The sequence below is a fragment of the Lupinus angustifolius genome, unplaced genomic scaffold (assembly GCF_001865875.1).
Source record: "Lupinus angustifolius cultivar Tanjil unplaced genomic scaffold, LupAngTanjil_v1.0 Scaffold_41_107, whole genome shotgun sequence".
Lineage (NCBI taxonomy): Eukaryota > Viridiplantae > Streptophyta > Magnoliopsida > Fabales > Fabaceae > Lupinus > Lupinus angustifolius.
The window spans coordinates 1-14,414 of NW_017721474.1; the positions used below are offsets into that span (position 1 = coordinate 1).

Consider the following 14,414-nt stretch of genomic DNA (forward strand, 5'->3'; position numbering starts at 1 on the left):
TATATATATATATATATATATACTTGGAAGTTTTAACTGATCCACTAGGTGAATATATGGTACAAGCACACTTAAATTTGTTGCCCTATATGATATAACAATGCTTTCTTATTATTGATTATGTTAATTATAGGTATTTGTATAATAACTAAACATCTTCCTTGAAATGATAAAAAGTGTTATTATTGTATGTTTTGACAGGAACTTACATATGACTATGGATACCAACTTGATAGTGTTATGGGACCAGATGGAAATATTAAGAAAATGCTTTGCCATTGTGGTGCAGATTTATGCCGTAAACGCTTGTACTAGTTTTTATGTACCAGTACACTTCAATTTTTAGTTTAAATATGGAATTTTTGTATTTTCAAACAGTTTATAAAACTAGATTGGATTGGGTAATTTATTTATTTAACTAACCTTCCTGTATATTTGGTTTACTCATTTATTTAGTGTACTTATCAAATTACATCATGATTTAGTATACAGGTATATGAGATATAGGATATTGAAAAATTTATGAATTCTGTAGTTACTAAAAGAGGATAATATCATTCATAAAAAAGAGCAAAACAATAATCATATACTCAGAGTAGCCATTGCCATTTACTCCTATATCTTAACCAGTAACTCTTTCCTCCCATAGTATGATTCTTTACCATATTACTAACTTTGTGAGACAAATAGAGTAATATATAATTCTTGTTCTAAAATGTTGTTAAAACTATCTATTTTATTATTGCCATTTTATGAAATTATATATAACAATTCCTGGAGTCGTATGTATTAAATAGTAAAAGCATTAAATATATTTAAAAATGGCTATTTTTGAACATTTACTGTTTCATATTCTTTAGTTAGTGCTCTTAATGCTATTAATATAGTAATTTGGGTATTGTTCGTGAGGCCAAACATGTTGAAAGTTGAAACAAATATTAGTACTTTATACAAACATCTTTATACTAATTTAATGTGTAAAAAGAGATGATTTTTTTTTATATTCAACTGGCATGAAAGCCCAGAAAACAGATTACAAGATCATGCTTGGGAAAACAATCTCATAGGCATCCTCCTTAATTAAATGAAACAAAATCATTTGTGAAGGCATCCAAACATCTATACTTGATTATAATTATATTCTAATTTTCACAATTATACTGAACACAAAATTGAAATGTACTCCTTTTAACAACTCTCTCTGGTCTCAAGTTGGGGATGCTCTAGTATAACAATTTTTTTTATGCTTCCAACTGGTAACATATCACAAAAGTCTTGCAAGTACATCTACTCTTGCTGTTCTTTGCCGCACTACAGGATCGGAATTTTCTTTTCTCTCAATCTTTTTAAAGTCAAACTCATCTAGTGAGATTAAGGTTTGGTTGCTGTTAGAACTCTTCTCTTTTTTGTTTTTCGTTGAAACAATGGTAACTTTTTTTAGCTCCAAAGTTGAATGTTCTTGCTTGTTACTATTTTGAACCTTAACCTTTTTGGGTAGCTTAAAAACAGGCCCGGATGGAGCTGATCTGGCAAAGATCTTTGAGGTTTGATGAATATTGTCAGCATCCAAAGATTCATCATCTAAAACAAGTGCCCTGCCTTCCTCAACAGCCTGCTCCAAAAGTAATAAAACTTCTCTACAAGGTACAGCTGGCTTTGATGGCCGACCAACATCTACTGATTCTGAACCATGTCGCAACATATCGGTGTGAGGATCTATGATGTTGATGACAGAATTGTCACCAGCTCCTAGCATGGTCACAATTAGGCTGGTGCTCCCACCAGGTTGTGGCTCAACTTCATAGGTTCTCATAGAAAGTGAAGTAGCATCAGAAACCACAGACTCGGGTAGATTGCAATTTTCTGTGGGATAAGCAACCACAACCTTACTCAACATCACATCGCCTGAACTAGAAGATATGCTAATGCCATGAGATTCATTGCTTAGATGGTTTACTAAATTCTTATGTAGACATGGTGCTTTGAATTCTTGGACATCTGAAGGCAGTGTATTGGAATTTGCACTATCAACATTGATTTTATTAGCTTCCTTGCAGTCATCTCCTAGATTTGGTGAAGATGGCCTCCAATTTTGTCCTCTCCACAAAACTATCTGCTCACTTGCAAGTGAAAGCAATATGCATGGAACAAGATCCTATAGTCGAACATATATGGAAGAAAAACATGTTACTTATGTGACACCAAACAAGGGCATTATCATCTTCATATGGAACATACAGGTGGAGAATTGGTTATACCCTTAGTTTTGATGCAATCCTTCTATAGTCACTTTCACTTAGTCCTTCACAATTTATTCGCACTAGTTCACATTCTTCGAATGCCTCTCTGATATTTGGTACAAGGTCACAATAAACTCCATTTTTTCCTGTAACGATCAATATATAGATAGAGAGATATATGTCAGCCAGCAAGAAAAGAACAATTGTTTTCCTTTCCCGTTAGGGAACATCCTAAAGTATGTACCTAGCTTGCATATGGGTATCAAGTCCCTTCCCTTCCGACGCATTTCAGTTGCTTTTTCAAGTGTTAGACCTTCTGGAACTCGCTTAACTAAGCGAGGATATACTGGGGGGACAGGTTTCCACAGCATCAGAGGAAAACGTGGACGATTTTTATAATTGTAGTTTCGGCCCCGGAAAAGGTGCACTACACCACCCTTTCTGTAAATGATTTTCCCCCCAGTCCTTTCCTGTTAAACCAGAGAAAATGAGACAAGAGGAACACAAAAATAACAAAGCATGTTTGACTTCTTTTATTGATGAATGTCAGAGGACATAATAGCAAAGATACATGATTGAAAAGAAAAACAAAGTTGCAGATACAGTTTTAGGTCATTGGGAGAAGCCAAAGAAAAAGGAGTATTTTTTATCCCCTAAAAAGGCATCAAACAGCACTATAAAGCATGATTGAATCCAAGTTGACATGGTAAACTATAATATAATTCTCCCTGTAAGCATTTATTTTCATTACAGTGCAAGAGAAAAAGATGAAGAACAGACTAAATTATATAGCCAAGAAACATATTGAAAAACTAGCTAAGATTGTTATTTACAGAACTTGTCACATCATTAAAAAACACATTGTTTAAAGTGAAGATTAATTGATATCTGTGCTACGTTCAAGGATGAGAAGTTAAAAGCAGAAGAAACCTACCTCTAACTGCTGGCACACATTATCCATGTCAACAGTACACACTCCTTTGCATTTTATCTTGCACACCCTCTTCCATTTCCAAAGAGCATGTACATTCTCCAACATATTATGAGTGAAACCATCTCTACCTAAAAATAGAAAACACTAACATGAAACCTAACCCATATAGCATTGATTAGAGTAACAACACTGGCACAAAGTTGTTTGAACAGGCGCTAACTAAAAGGTTAAAAATTATACATCTTGGAAAGGGATGCATCCATTACAGACAACATGGGCTAGAATGTTATGCCCGCTGGATCCTAAAGGAGACACAGATAAGCAACGACAACAACCAAGCCTTAGTACCACTAGATGGGGCCAGCGACATAGATTGAATGACACTATAAAGCTTTTATCATAAATCATGTTCATTGGCAAAGTATTGATCTCTAAATCTTCCCTAATCATTTCGCCTATGATTTTCCTTGGCCTCCATTTGCCTCGAGAAATTGGATTATCTTACATTTGATCTACTATCCTCAAATCTCTAAAGGATACACTGATAAAAAAATATATATAAATAGAAATAGAAGATTTACACTCACACACTCCTCAGTCTTCAAATTCTCCAATATAAGCCATTGCATAACACCCTAGTCTACTGTACCTTTTCAGGATGGTGTGATACTTGCACAGACTTATATTCTTTACATATAGCACCTAATCACAATGTTAATGCAAGTATCTTTTCCATATTGATTAACCCTTCTTATATTAATATTTCCAATATATTGAGGTAGCATTTGATGCATGTGCAAGATAAAATATACTGTTCCCTTTGGTTCCACCATTTTAATGGAACCAAAATGTTATGTTTTTCAGTATTTTAGTCCCGGTTAGGTAATACATCAAACAAGTAAAACTCATACTCTGTATCATTTTGTTCAGTCTTACTGTGACATTCTATCAAAAGCTGCTGCCTATGAATTACAAACCTAAATGTTGAATAAATGCCAAAATTACCAATATACATCAACCTCATGCTGCTCAACATGAAATGTTATACTTTCTAATCTATTTTCTGTCGTGTTAAGTTTATATAAAATTATAATTACACTACACGTCAAATTGTATCATCCTATTATATCATGTCTACCAAATGCTAAGGAAAGGTGTCTTTCACCCTATGGGTAAGGAAGTAATTCCTTTCCGGAGTGCTTTTTTGCCCCATTCCAACAAGTGTCGCTATAAGACATCTAACATTTAGTCTACTAAGATATATGAGGATCCAGTCGGGTCTTACACCAGTAACCCCTCCTAAGTTGCTACCTTTCCTATCTAACACATGTAACAAAGTTCACAAGAGAAAAAAGCATTCTGTTACATATTAAGAAATTACAAACCAAAGTGTTGAATATAGTGAAGAGAATAGAGAAATACCAATATAAAGCACGCGGGTACTTTTCATTGTAGCCTCAACCAATCCATTGATCTCTTCCTCTGTCAATGGCTCCCCCAGTGTCTCCTCCCTCGACATGGGCCGCGGCCCATTCGAATAAAGGTCCGGCGGAGGCGGAATCATGAACCGCCTATTGTCCTTAGGTATCCGCCCGGTCCACGGCCGCCGCATTGTTTCCGGTCCAAACGGAACAACCGGCTCTTGCCGCAATTGTATCGGCTTGATGTTCGGCGTCTCAGTGTAGCTATACTTGAACTCAAACGGAGCACCGTCAATGAAATATGAAACTCCATCTTCTCCGATTTTCACATTCCGAGGTGGCAATGGAAACCTCTTATCGGGAATCTCTGTGACATCAATTGGTGGATTTTCATCTTCGGGAGAGGGTTTTGGTGGTGGTGGTGGTTTTGAGTACTTTGATTTTTTGCCCGGAATTGAAGAGCGCGACGGAGTGGAGGGTGTTCCGGTGGATTTGAATGTTTCGACAGCGGTGGTGGGGGAGGTGACAGTTTGAGTTATCTTTTCGATGGCATTGAAGCGGCGCGTGCGGCGGATATCAGCTTCGATTTCCTCTTGGGCGCGTCGACGCTGTTCGAATTTCTCGGCGTTGGCGTTGCCCCAACGGGAGAACCGGACCTCCGTGGAGGGGCGGTTATGGGTCGGGTTATCTATCGGGTTTGGGTCGATGGGTGGAGTGAAAAATGGGAACTTGATTGGTATATTCAGATTTAGAGCCATTTTTGCTTCTCTGAATTGAACTCAACCACTGAACCCTGAGAAGTGTAAATAGGAAACACAACGATGGAGGGTATTTTCGGGATTTAAAATGGCTTAACTATTTTAGAGTCCCTGAATTATATGGGAAATTGAAAAATTCAAATAGAATCCTAAAATATTTTAAAATTTTCTTAGTCCTTTAATTTATAAAATATTATTATTCAGTCATTCATATACTGTTGATTTTGGATTAGGTTAAGTGGTAAATCAACTCTTTTATATTGGTTAACGAGATCTATTGTTTTACTTTTTGTGTCTCTTATCTTACTTTAATAGAAAACTGATACATATTTAAAAAGAAAGTTTTAATTGTAGTTCTTTATTCTATCAAACTTTACACAAAAAACATGAGCATAAATATGTAATTTATTGATTAAATTCAAATGATTTGTTATAATAAACTCTTACAAAATATGTGTATAAGAGAGACAATTCCAAATTTATAAAATTTAAGAGCTGAATTGATTTTCTGAAAAGCTAAGGAAGAGAGAGTAACTGTACCTTAAAAAAATAAGTGCATGTGTTTTTTTTTTCATTCAACAAGACAGTGGTATCAATGTAATTATCTGCAATAACAAGGTCACTTTTTTAATCTTCTGCTCATTTGACTGATAAGGAAGACACTGCAACTTTGACAACAAAGCCAAAAAGAGAAGCAGTGAAGTGGGATAGGTAATGTTTATGTTGAAGTCATTGTAGTTAGCAGAGAAGATTTCATGTTTATTTCTTTTACTTTTTTTTCTTTTTAAGATGAAAGTGTGTTTTGCTGTCTGATTTGTTCATCTACACTTGAGAAGCTATAATGTCCTTTTCATGTTTATTTTCTAGATTTATAAGGTCAGTCCATGTAATGGTGAATAACTGAATATTGGGTTTATCATAAGTTGAGTTTTTTTTGCATGAAATGGGTATTATCAGTGTTCTAGCCTTGAGATTGAGATTGTATCATCTAGCACTTTTAATTGTTGGAATGTTGGTTTCTACAATAGTTGTTTTCCAATGTTTTGGACTATCCTCTTTGAGAATACTTTCTGTTTGGGATGGTAACAAGCTATCAATAGCTTTACCAGTTGATGTTTTCAATGTGACCAATTTTATGCATAATACTACTTATGAGAAAGAAGCAGATTTTGATCATGATTTGGAATCTAATGAGGACAAAAGTTCAAGAAGGGGGTTCCATTTTGAGAAAAGAGATATCAACAATTCTGAAGTTGAAAACCATGAAGATGGAATTTACAGTTTCACTCAGAAAAGGCCTAAATATGCTCATGATCCCACACAACAGGATAGAGAAATGGATAACAGATATAATATTCAAGGCCGGGTACATGACATGCAATTCGCATCAAAGGGGATTCGTTCGAAGAGCATAAAAAATCTGGATGCAGGTTTGGTTACATCTGATCTATTTGTTACTGGAGAAGAATCTTCAACCGTGAGTGGAACGCAAAGTGTGGAAATGCAACCTCATAATGAGAAGTCACTGCTATTGAAAACTCCTTTGCCTGTCTTGAATAATGAATCTAAGATAGATACTCCAAACATGAGGAGGAAGTTGGTGTGGCCAACTTCAATAACAGAGATGAACTCTTTGTTGCTTCAGAGTTTTAATTCTTCCATGGTATGGGGTTCAGCTTTTTGGTTCCAATTTGAGTCATTGTCGAATATGTATGGACTCCTAATTTTTACTTATTGATGACAGAGGCCAAAGTGGTCTTCTCAACGTGATCGTGAACTGTTATCTGCCAAACTGGACATTGAAAAAGCTCGTATAATATCAAATTCTTCAGAACTTTATGGACCTATTTTCCGAGATGTTTCCAAGTTTTCAAGGTATCTTTGCTATAGTTCAGTATGTTAGATGCTTAGCATTGCATTAGGAATTATTCATTATAGTCTCAGTTGCCTAGCTATTAAGTTTTTGGTGAGTGTGTTACACGATACTAATACTATGATTAGGGTGAGTCTTTTGCGCAATAGTAAGGTTTAAATCCTTGAGACAATCTCTCCACTTGCAAGGGTAAGACTACATATATCTATTATTCCCAAACTCCACTTGGTAAAGCCTCGGGCACTAGACTGACCTTTGCAATGTGTTACTATGATTGATTTGGTTAGATTTTTGAATTGCTAAAATCAATTTCAAGAACGCATTTGCAATTTAATCCTATAAATCTAAATATGCATATTGTCAACTAGATTTCACTTGCACAAGCAATGATATGGACATTATTTCATCTATTGGTCTGAAGACACCGCTTTATTTTTATTTTAACCTGTTCATATGCAGATCTTCTCTCAGTAGATAACTGAAGCATTTTTATTCTTCAGGAGTTACGAACTGATGGAACGCAAGCTCAAAGTTTATATCTATAGAGAAGGAGAAAGACCTATATTTCATCAACCGAAGATGAGAGGACTTTATGCCTCGGAGGGGTGGTTTATGAAATTAACGGAGGGAAATAAAAGGTTCATAGTGAGGGATCCCAGAAAAGCTCATTTGTTCTACCTACCATTCAGTTCACAAATGCTAAGGGTTGCTCTTTCTGAACAAAACCTTCATAGTAAGCAGATGGAGCAATACCTTGAGAGATACGTGCAGTTAATCGCTGGAAAATATCGATTCTGGAACAGAACTGAGGGAGCAGATCATTTTCTAGTTGCTTGTCATGATTGGGTCAGGTTCTAATGCATCACTTTGATTAGTATTCTCATAATTTTTTATTACGGCATAATGTTAATAAGTTCACTTTTAAGATTGCCCTCCTTTAATGAAATGATCTTTAAGAAACAATCATTTATCAATACAGAAGTTTGATCAGTTCATAAATCAGTGACCATTTAGTTGGATTGTTCACACTCTATGCAAGGTGGCTCAGACACACATCTAGGCTCTATACAAGTCCTTCTGATTTGCCGACCCAAACTCTGTGTAGAATGATTTAGCAGTTTTACCATCATCATGGTAGTGTAAATGCTTATTATGCTAAGTCATGGGTTAATTTTTAGACCAAGGTGTCCTATAATATCACATGTACATGTTTTACAATATGATCAATGTTGTCTCAGAAAACTTTTAACACTAGTGATATATATCTAGTGAAAAGGGATGATGACCCCACACCTATGAATTACTTTGTGTTGTTGAACCTAGACCTAAGGCAGCTTAAACTTTTCTGCAATATTAACATAATGTGATCTATGTGAAATTGCAGGCCTCCAAAATCACAAGGCAACCTATGAAAAAATGTATTAGGTCTCTCTGCAATGCTAATATTGCTAAAGGCTTCCAAATAGGCAAGGACACTACACTACCTGTTACATATATACACTCTATGATGGATCCACTAAAAGATCTTGCAAGAAAACCTCCTTCGGAGAAGTCTATTCTGGCCTTTTTTGCTGGCGGCATGCACGGTTATCTCCGCCCGATCCTGCTAAAACACTGGGAGAATAAAGAACCGGACATGAAAATTTTTGGACCAATGGCACGTGACATCGAAGGTAAAAGAATCTATAGGGAATACATGAATAGCAGCAAGTATTGCATATGTGCTAGAGGGTATGAAGTTCACACCCCAAGAATAGTTGAGGCCATTTTTTCAGGGTGTGTCCCTGTTATAATATCAGATAATTATGTTCCTCCTTTCTTTGAAGTATTGAACTGGGAAGCATTTTCGGTACATGTTCGCGAAAGCGATATCCCGAGACTTAGAAACATACTTGTCTCAATACCGGAAGAGAAGTACCTGGCATTGCATTTGGGAGTAGAGAAGGTTCAGCAGCATTTCAAGTGGCATAAAATTCCTGTTAAGTATGACTTATTTCATATGATTCTTCATTCAATTTGGAACAATAGACTTTCTCAAATTAGAACTAGGTGATGTTGTCATAATATAATATATATAGTTGAATAAGTCAAACCAGCAGCACATTCTTGGTAACCTCAAATTGGTGCTGCAAACCAAGTAATAATGGCAAACAAAATCTTCGTGTGTCACACATTATTTTATAATTTATTATAACTTCTAATGAAATAAGAATAATATCTAGTCTTTTCTAACAATGATAAATATCATTTTTATTCTTATTCTTATTAAGGTCCTACAATATCTACATTTTTTTTACAACATCTACCTCTTTCTTTATTTTCCTTTGGCTAAGAACAATTAAGAATTGTTCTTATTTAATAACAAAAATCAGAAAATAAAAACGACATAGTGAAGAATAGAGTAAAAATGTTCTTATTTCATTAACAACAGCGTTAATAACAATTATCGTGGATACTCTACCCTTTATATATATTATTTAAATGGGCCAGTACATAAATGCATGTATAAGTTATTATGTGACTTATAAGTAAAAACTAAGTAAAAATGGTTTCGCGATACCATTTTCACATTGATATGTTTAAAGTCTTGTTAAATGAGGACTCTTCATACTGACACTATTTTACATCAAACACTGCATTTTTTAATAAATTTTTTTAAATATTTATTGTCTTCTTTTAATAAATAAAACCCCATAAAATATAGAGAAAAATATGTATATATTGACACTATAAGTCACTGCATTATCTGTCATTCATTTTCAATCATCAATGCCTTTTTAAAAAAATAAGCCAAGGTGGATGAAGCAATGAGTATATAAATTTTACATTTTTACACTGTTAGTACATAGATATTAAACTATAAAATATATGTTAAATGTGTATACAAATAACATTCCTCGTTTGGGAAAATTGAAAGTACGTGATGGGACACTAAACATCAAAGGCATTCAGGGAGGATCAACATCATGTTATTTAATGTAAACACCAACATAGGCTCTGTTGACATTTATGATGTACATATATGATATATTCAATTCAATTTGATAGGCAATTCATATAACAGCAGTGTTGAAGTTCAGACTTAGGAGAAGTCCATGACATTATTTAACCATGTCATATTTGGTGATGTTATTAACACTTCAAATTCTTTATTAATCTCTCCAACCAATTAATCATATTTTGTGTTTCATTAAATTATGATTAACAATATCACCCTATTATAAACCTTATCTATATTACTGGCAAGCATTGACTTTTTTTAATACAGAAATGAGATTAAAAAAGGCTAATAATGAAAAAGATAACACTACTTTTTTTTTTCATATGGTGAGACATTTTTTATATCAATTTGTTTAAAGTAAATTGAAAGAAAAGCATGAAAATGGTATGACAAGTACTACTAGAGAGAACCCCAAAACTGTCGAGTATATATGGATAGTACAGGAATTGCATGTGAATAACTTATGAGTTAGATGATATACATCCAAAACAATTAAGAGGAAAAGGAAAGTCAATTATAAATGGCTCCACTCATTTATTATATTAAATATTTTGGTTCCTTTGTAGCAATAAGCTATTGCAAGCTCAAGTAGACATATCAGTATTCTGAATTTATATGGCATATTCAATAGTACAGCCACAGGAAAAACTAGGGTGGATTATTCTACATTTGTATGCTATTATAATTTCATATTTAAGTGATATTATGTTAGTTAATTAAAAAGAGAATGTGAAACATTTTTTTAAGAAAAAGTGTGTTAAAAAAATGAGATTATTGGGCTCCTTAATTATATTTTGTTTTCTTCATGTTTCCTCAACCTATTGCATTGATAGGTTTGTATTAAATTGTCATCAATGGCCGAAATGAGGGCCTCCTTAATTCTTTAGAGAATGGCAGCTGTGAACTGAAATTTAATACTTAAATGTATTTCATTGTCTACTTTATATTTTTCTAAAACTTAAGAATATCAACCAAATATTTATGTTAATGATGCAACTCTATCTATAAATGGAACCTCTTAAACATACTCATCCACATTTATATTTTATATTAAAAAATGTCTTAGCAAAAAAGAGTGGGTAATTGTAGAAGATAAGGTTTGAAATGTAGACCCATTTGTTAAAATGTAAAGCATTGACCACTAAATCAATAATTAAAAATATGAAATAATTGTTCTAGACTCTTCCATGTTTAATATAAATATTATAATTACAAAAATTGTAAATCAGTTTGATCCAAACAGGCATTTAAAAAGCAACTACTATTTTAATGCCTCAACTTATAACGAACTATATTAACAAATAGGAATGTGAAATGCATTTGAAATTATGAACAGACAAAACATTCTCATAATGTTCATAATATCTTTAAGAACCACAAGCCTAGATGCTCTTAGTTACCGAACATGCATATATAGTTCTAGCTAGCTAAGCTATACTTTCTTAACAAAAGCAATAGACAAGAAACAAAGACTACAATGAATAAATGTTGTTTTGTTGAGTTAAGCCTTTATACTAGTATCTATGTATTTATTGGGAAAACAATAAAACGTACCAAGCTAATAGGATAGTATTGGCTTTAGGAGAAACCAATATTTTCATATTTAATTATGATGCATGCAATGTCAACATCATATCAAGAAAATCTAACTAGCTAATTGTAAAGAGTACACACCTAAATACTAATTAATCAATCACGTTATTATGAAATGCAAAGAGAAGGTTAACTAATAATTGAACAAATCAATGAATTTGGAATGAAGAACACAACACCTTGTCTAGAATTTAAGTAGCCATCAAGCATGATGTTCAATAGAGTTTGGAGTTTACTTCAAAATAGAGGTACTTTGTCTAAAAATATTCAATTTAATCTGCACCCCCATTTGTGTTTGTACAAAATGTAGCTTAGGTTGCATAGTTCTAATCAAAATATAGATAAGAAGAGATAGATTATGTGATACCTATAGATATTAGAAACCCCATCCTTGAAAATATTTTAATAGTATAGATTTTGAATTATTTTTAAATACAAAATTATAAATCATAAAACTCATTTTTATACCTCACATTTCACTACTAGACTTTCGATCATATCTCTCTTCTCCATCCATCCAAAAAAAATGTAGATATTGACATTGTTGAGCATAAGAATGAAATGATGAATACTACAAGTATCCCACGTGTTTCTTTTTCTTTGATTTGGTATTCTCTACTTTCTTTTTTCTCTAATGCGACCACAAATTTACACACATATATGCTATAGTCCTATTGGAGTTCTAGTAGCAAACTAAAAGTATTGTTTGTCATATTCTTAGTTATTAAATCTAGGATACCCAATTAATTGACTCGCAATTTGAAACGAATTTGAAGCGCAAATAACAATAAAGACGCAAAAAATCCAAAATTGAGTTGGTTTCTCTATATAGTAACCCAATTAGTCCAACATTTATGTATTTATATACTTTATGCATGCATCATGGCTAATTATTGTTAACTTTTTTGAAAAATTAGTATTACTTTTGTCCATTAATTTACAATCTAATATATCAATAATGCAATCCATACTTGCACATTCTGGTTCAACTTTTTTTTTGCCATTGGGTTATTGCTCGAACTTTGTAATAATGTGAAACACCCCAAAGAATAATAAATGTTGACCAACCAGTTATTAGCTTAGATGCATGATATATATTTATGTCTTTTAAGCAATGATATTAACTCGAATCTTGCTCATCGAAAAAAAAAACACCCACTAAAAGCTAGTCTCGTTATAAAGTGAGAATGCTCAACTCAATACAAGACTCCATGAAAAGTATTATTTATGGCTAAAAAACAATAAACATGGAATTGACACTACAATTACTCTATCATGTTCATCACAACTTTATTATCCAATAATAAATATCAACTTATTAATGATTAGGTTATCAGCCCCGCAATTATATTTAAACCCAATCATGTTATTTTATCTCCACTTGAGAGGGGTGTGTTCAATATTTAATTTTAATTCAATAAAAAATTATTAAAAAGGGTATAATTAAATTTTTATTAATTGAATCAACCTTTATTAGCTTAAAAAAAAGGGTATAATTAAATTTTTAAAAAGGGTATAATTAAATTTTTAAATGATTATAAATTTACATAATTGATTTTGTTTGGGTAGAAGTTGAAACTATAATATATATTTTTTCTATGTAGAATCGTGTTTCAACTGTATTTGTAGATATGTTTTATTAAAAACAAGTTTCCCTGTCAGAATCAATTCTATTAAATGGAAAATGTAAAACTTTCAATAAAATTGATTATAACAGTCGATTCTGAGATCTGAAAGTAGTCTAAAACAAAAGAGCCATTAAAGGCTTCCAGCAAAAAGGAAAAGGAAAAAAGGGTATTCTTTTATATGCTCATTAATGATGTCACCAACTACTCAATCACCAAAGCTTTCTTCATAAAATAAATCTTCATATATATAATTCATGTGTAATGTGTGAAAACTAGTGAGATTAACGTGATCAAGTTGCCAAATTAGTCATGTAACAAGTAAAAAAAAATGAACGAGGATGGGACAAGAATGGTAGTTCAATATCATGATGATTCATGAACACCTACAAATTAAAGAATATTGATGAAAAGAGAGACAATTATTTGTTGAATAATAATTGATAAAAAGTTGGAATGAAATTTGTAAGTTATCGCAGGTGGTACACTAACTTTTAAAATGTGTTATGGAATCTTTAAATAAGTAAATTCTTTAAAGTATAGGTGTGTGTAAATTGCTCCAAAATTATAAGGGGATTTTAATAAGTGTTTTCAGTTATTATTTTAGGAAGTTAAAATAAGTAACTTTGTATTGGAAAGTAAAGTGCTACTCTAAATTAAAGCATGTGATATTTTACATATGTAAAATTAATATCTCACAGTTTTGCATTATTTTATATTTTTTTTGTCCTTGTCAAGATACCTCAACCCTTTGAACTATCTAATCTCATTCATCTACTATGACTACTACGGGAATCGCTTTTACTTTCTTTTCCTTTGACTACTAAGATGTTTCAGTTCGTCAAATTGTCTTTTATTTGTTCGTGGATTCAGTGGTAGTTCTAAAAGTTTACCAATAAATTTGTTAAAACTATACTACATATGTGTTAAAAAACTATAATTAAAAAAATATGTATGATCAAAGTTAAA

At 32.7% G+C, this 14,414-nt stretch overlaps 2 protein-coding genes across 7 annotated transcripts; one reads left to right on the forward strand and one right to left on the reverse strand.

Annotated features, from left to right (window-relative positions):
• Positions 1 to 1,251: 1,251 nt before the first annotated feature.
• Positions 1,252 to 5,395, reverse strand: LOC109338779 (CRS2-associated factor 1, chloroplastic-like). Of its 4 annotated transcripts, XM_019576091.1 has the most exons (7): positions 4,597 to 5,395; positions 3,175 to 3,302; positions 2,485 to 2,710; positions 2,259 to 2,386; positions 1,906 to 2,155; positions 1,814 to 1,869; positions 1,252 to 1,774 (listed from the first exon to the last, which is right to left on the reverse strand). In XM_019576091.1, the coding sequence occupies exons 1-7, from the start codon at positions 5,351 to 5,353 to the stop codon at positions 1,265 to 1,267; spliced, it is 2,055 nt and encodes a 684-aa protein (XP_019431636.1). In that variant the 5' UTR covers positions 5,354 to 5,395; the 3' UTR covers positions 1,252 to 1,264. The 4 variants fall into 4 exon arrangements, with proteins under 4 accessions (XP_019431636.1, XP_019431634.1, XP_019431635.1 ...); XM_019576089.1 differs by having other exon boundaries at positions 1,252 to 1,869; XM_019576090.1 differs by having other exon boundaries at positions 1,814 to 2,155.
• A 530-nt stretch (positions 5,396 to 5,925) lies between these two features.
• On the forward strand, positions 5,926 to 9,372 carry LOC109338778 (probable glycosyltransferase At3g07620). Of its 3 annotated transcripts, XM_019576086.1 has the most exons (5): positions 5,928 to 6,787; positions 6,818 to 7,016; positions 7,098 to 7,228; positions 7,727 to 8,072; positions 8,611 to 9,372. In XM_019576086.1, the coding sequence occupies exons 1-5, from the start codon at positions 6,297 to 6,299 to the stop codon at positions 9,277 to 9,279; spliced, it is 1,836 nt and encodes a 611-aa protein (XP_019431631.1). In that variant the 5' UTR covers positions 5,928 to 6,296; the 3' UTR covers positions 9,280 to 9,372. The 3 variants fall into 3 exon arrangements, with proteins under 3 accessions (XP_019431630.1, XP_019431631.1, XP_019431629.1); XM_019576085.1 differs by having other exon boundaries at positions 5,926 to 7,012; positions 7,097 to 7,228; XM_019576084.1 differs by having other exon boundaries at positions 5,928 to 7,016.
• The last annotated feature ends 5,042 nt before the right edge of the window (positions 9,373 to 14,414 follow it).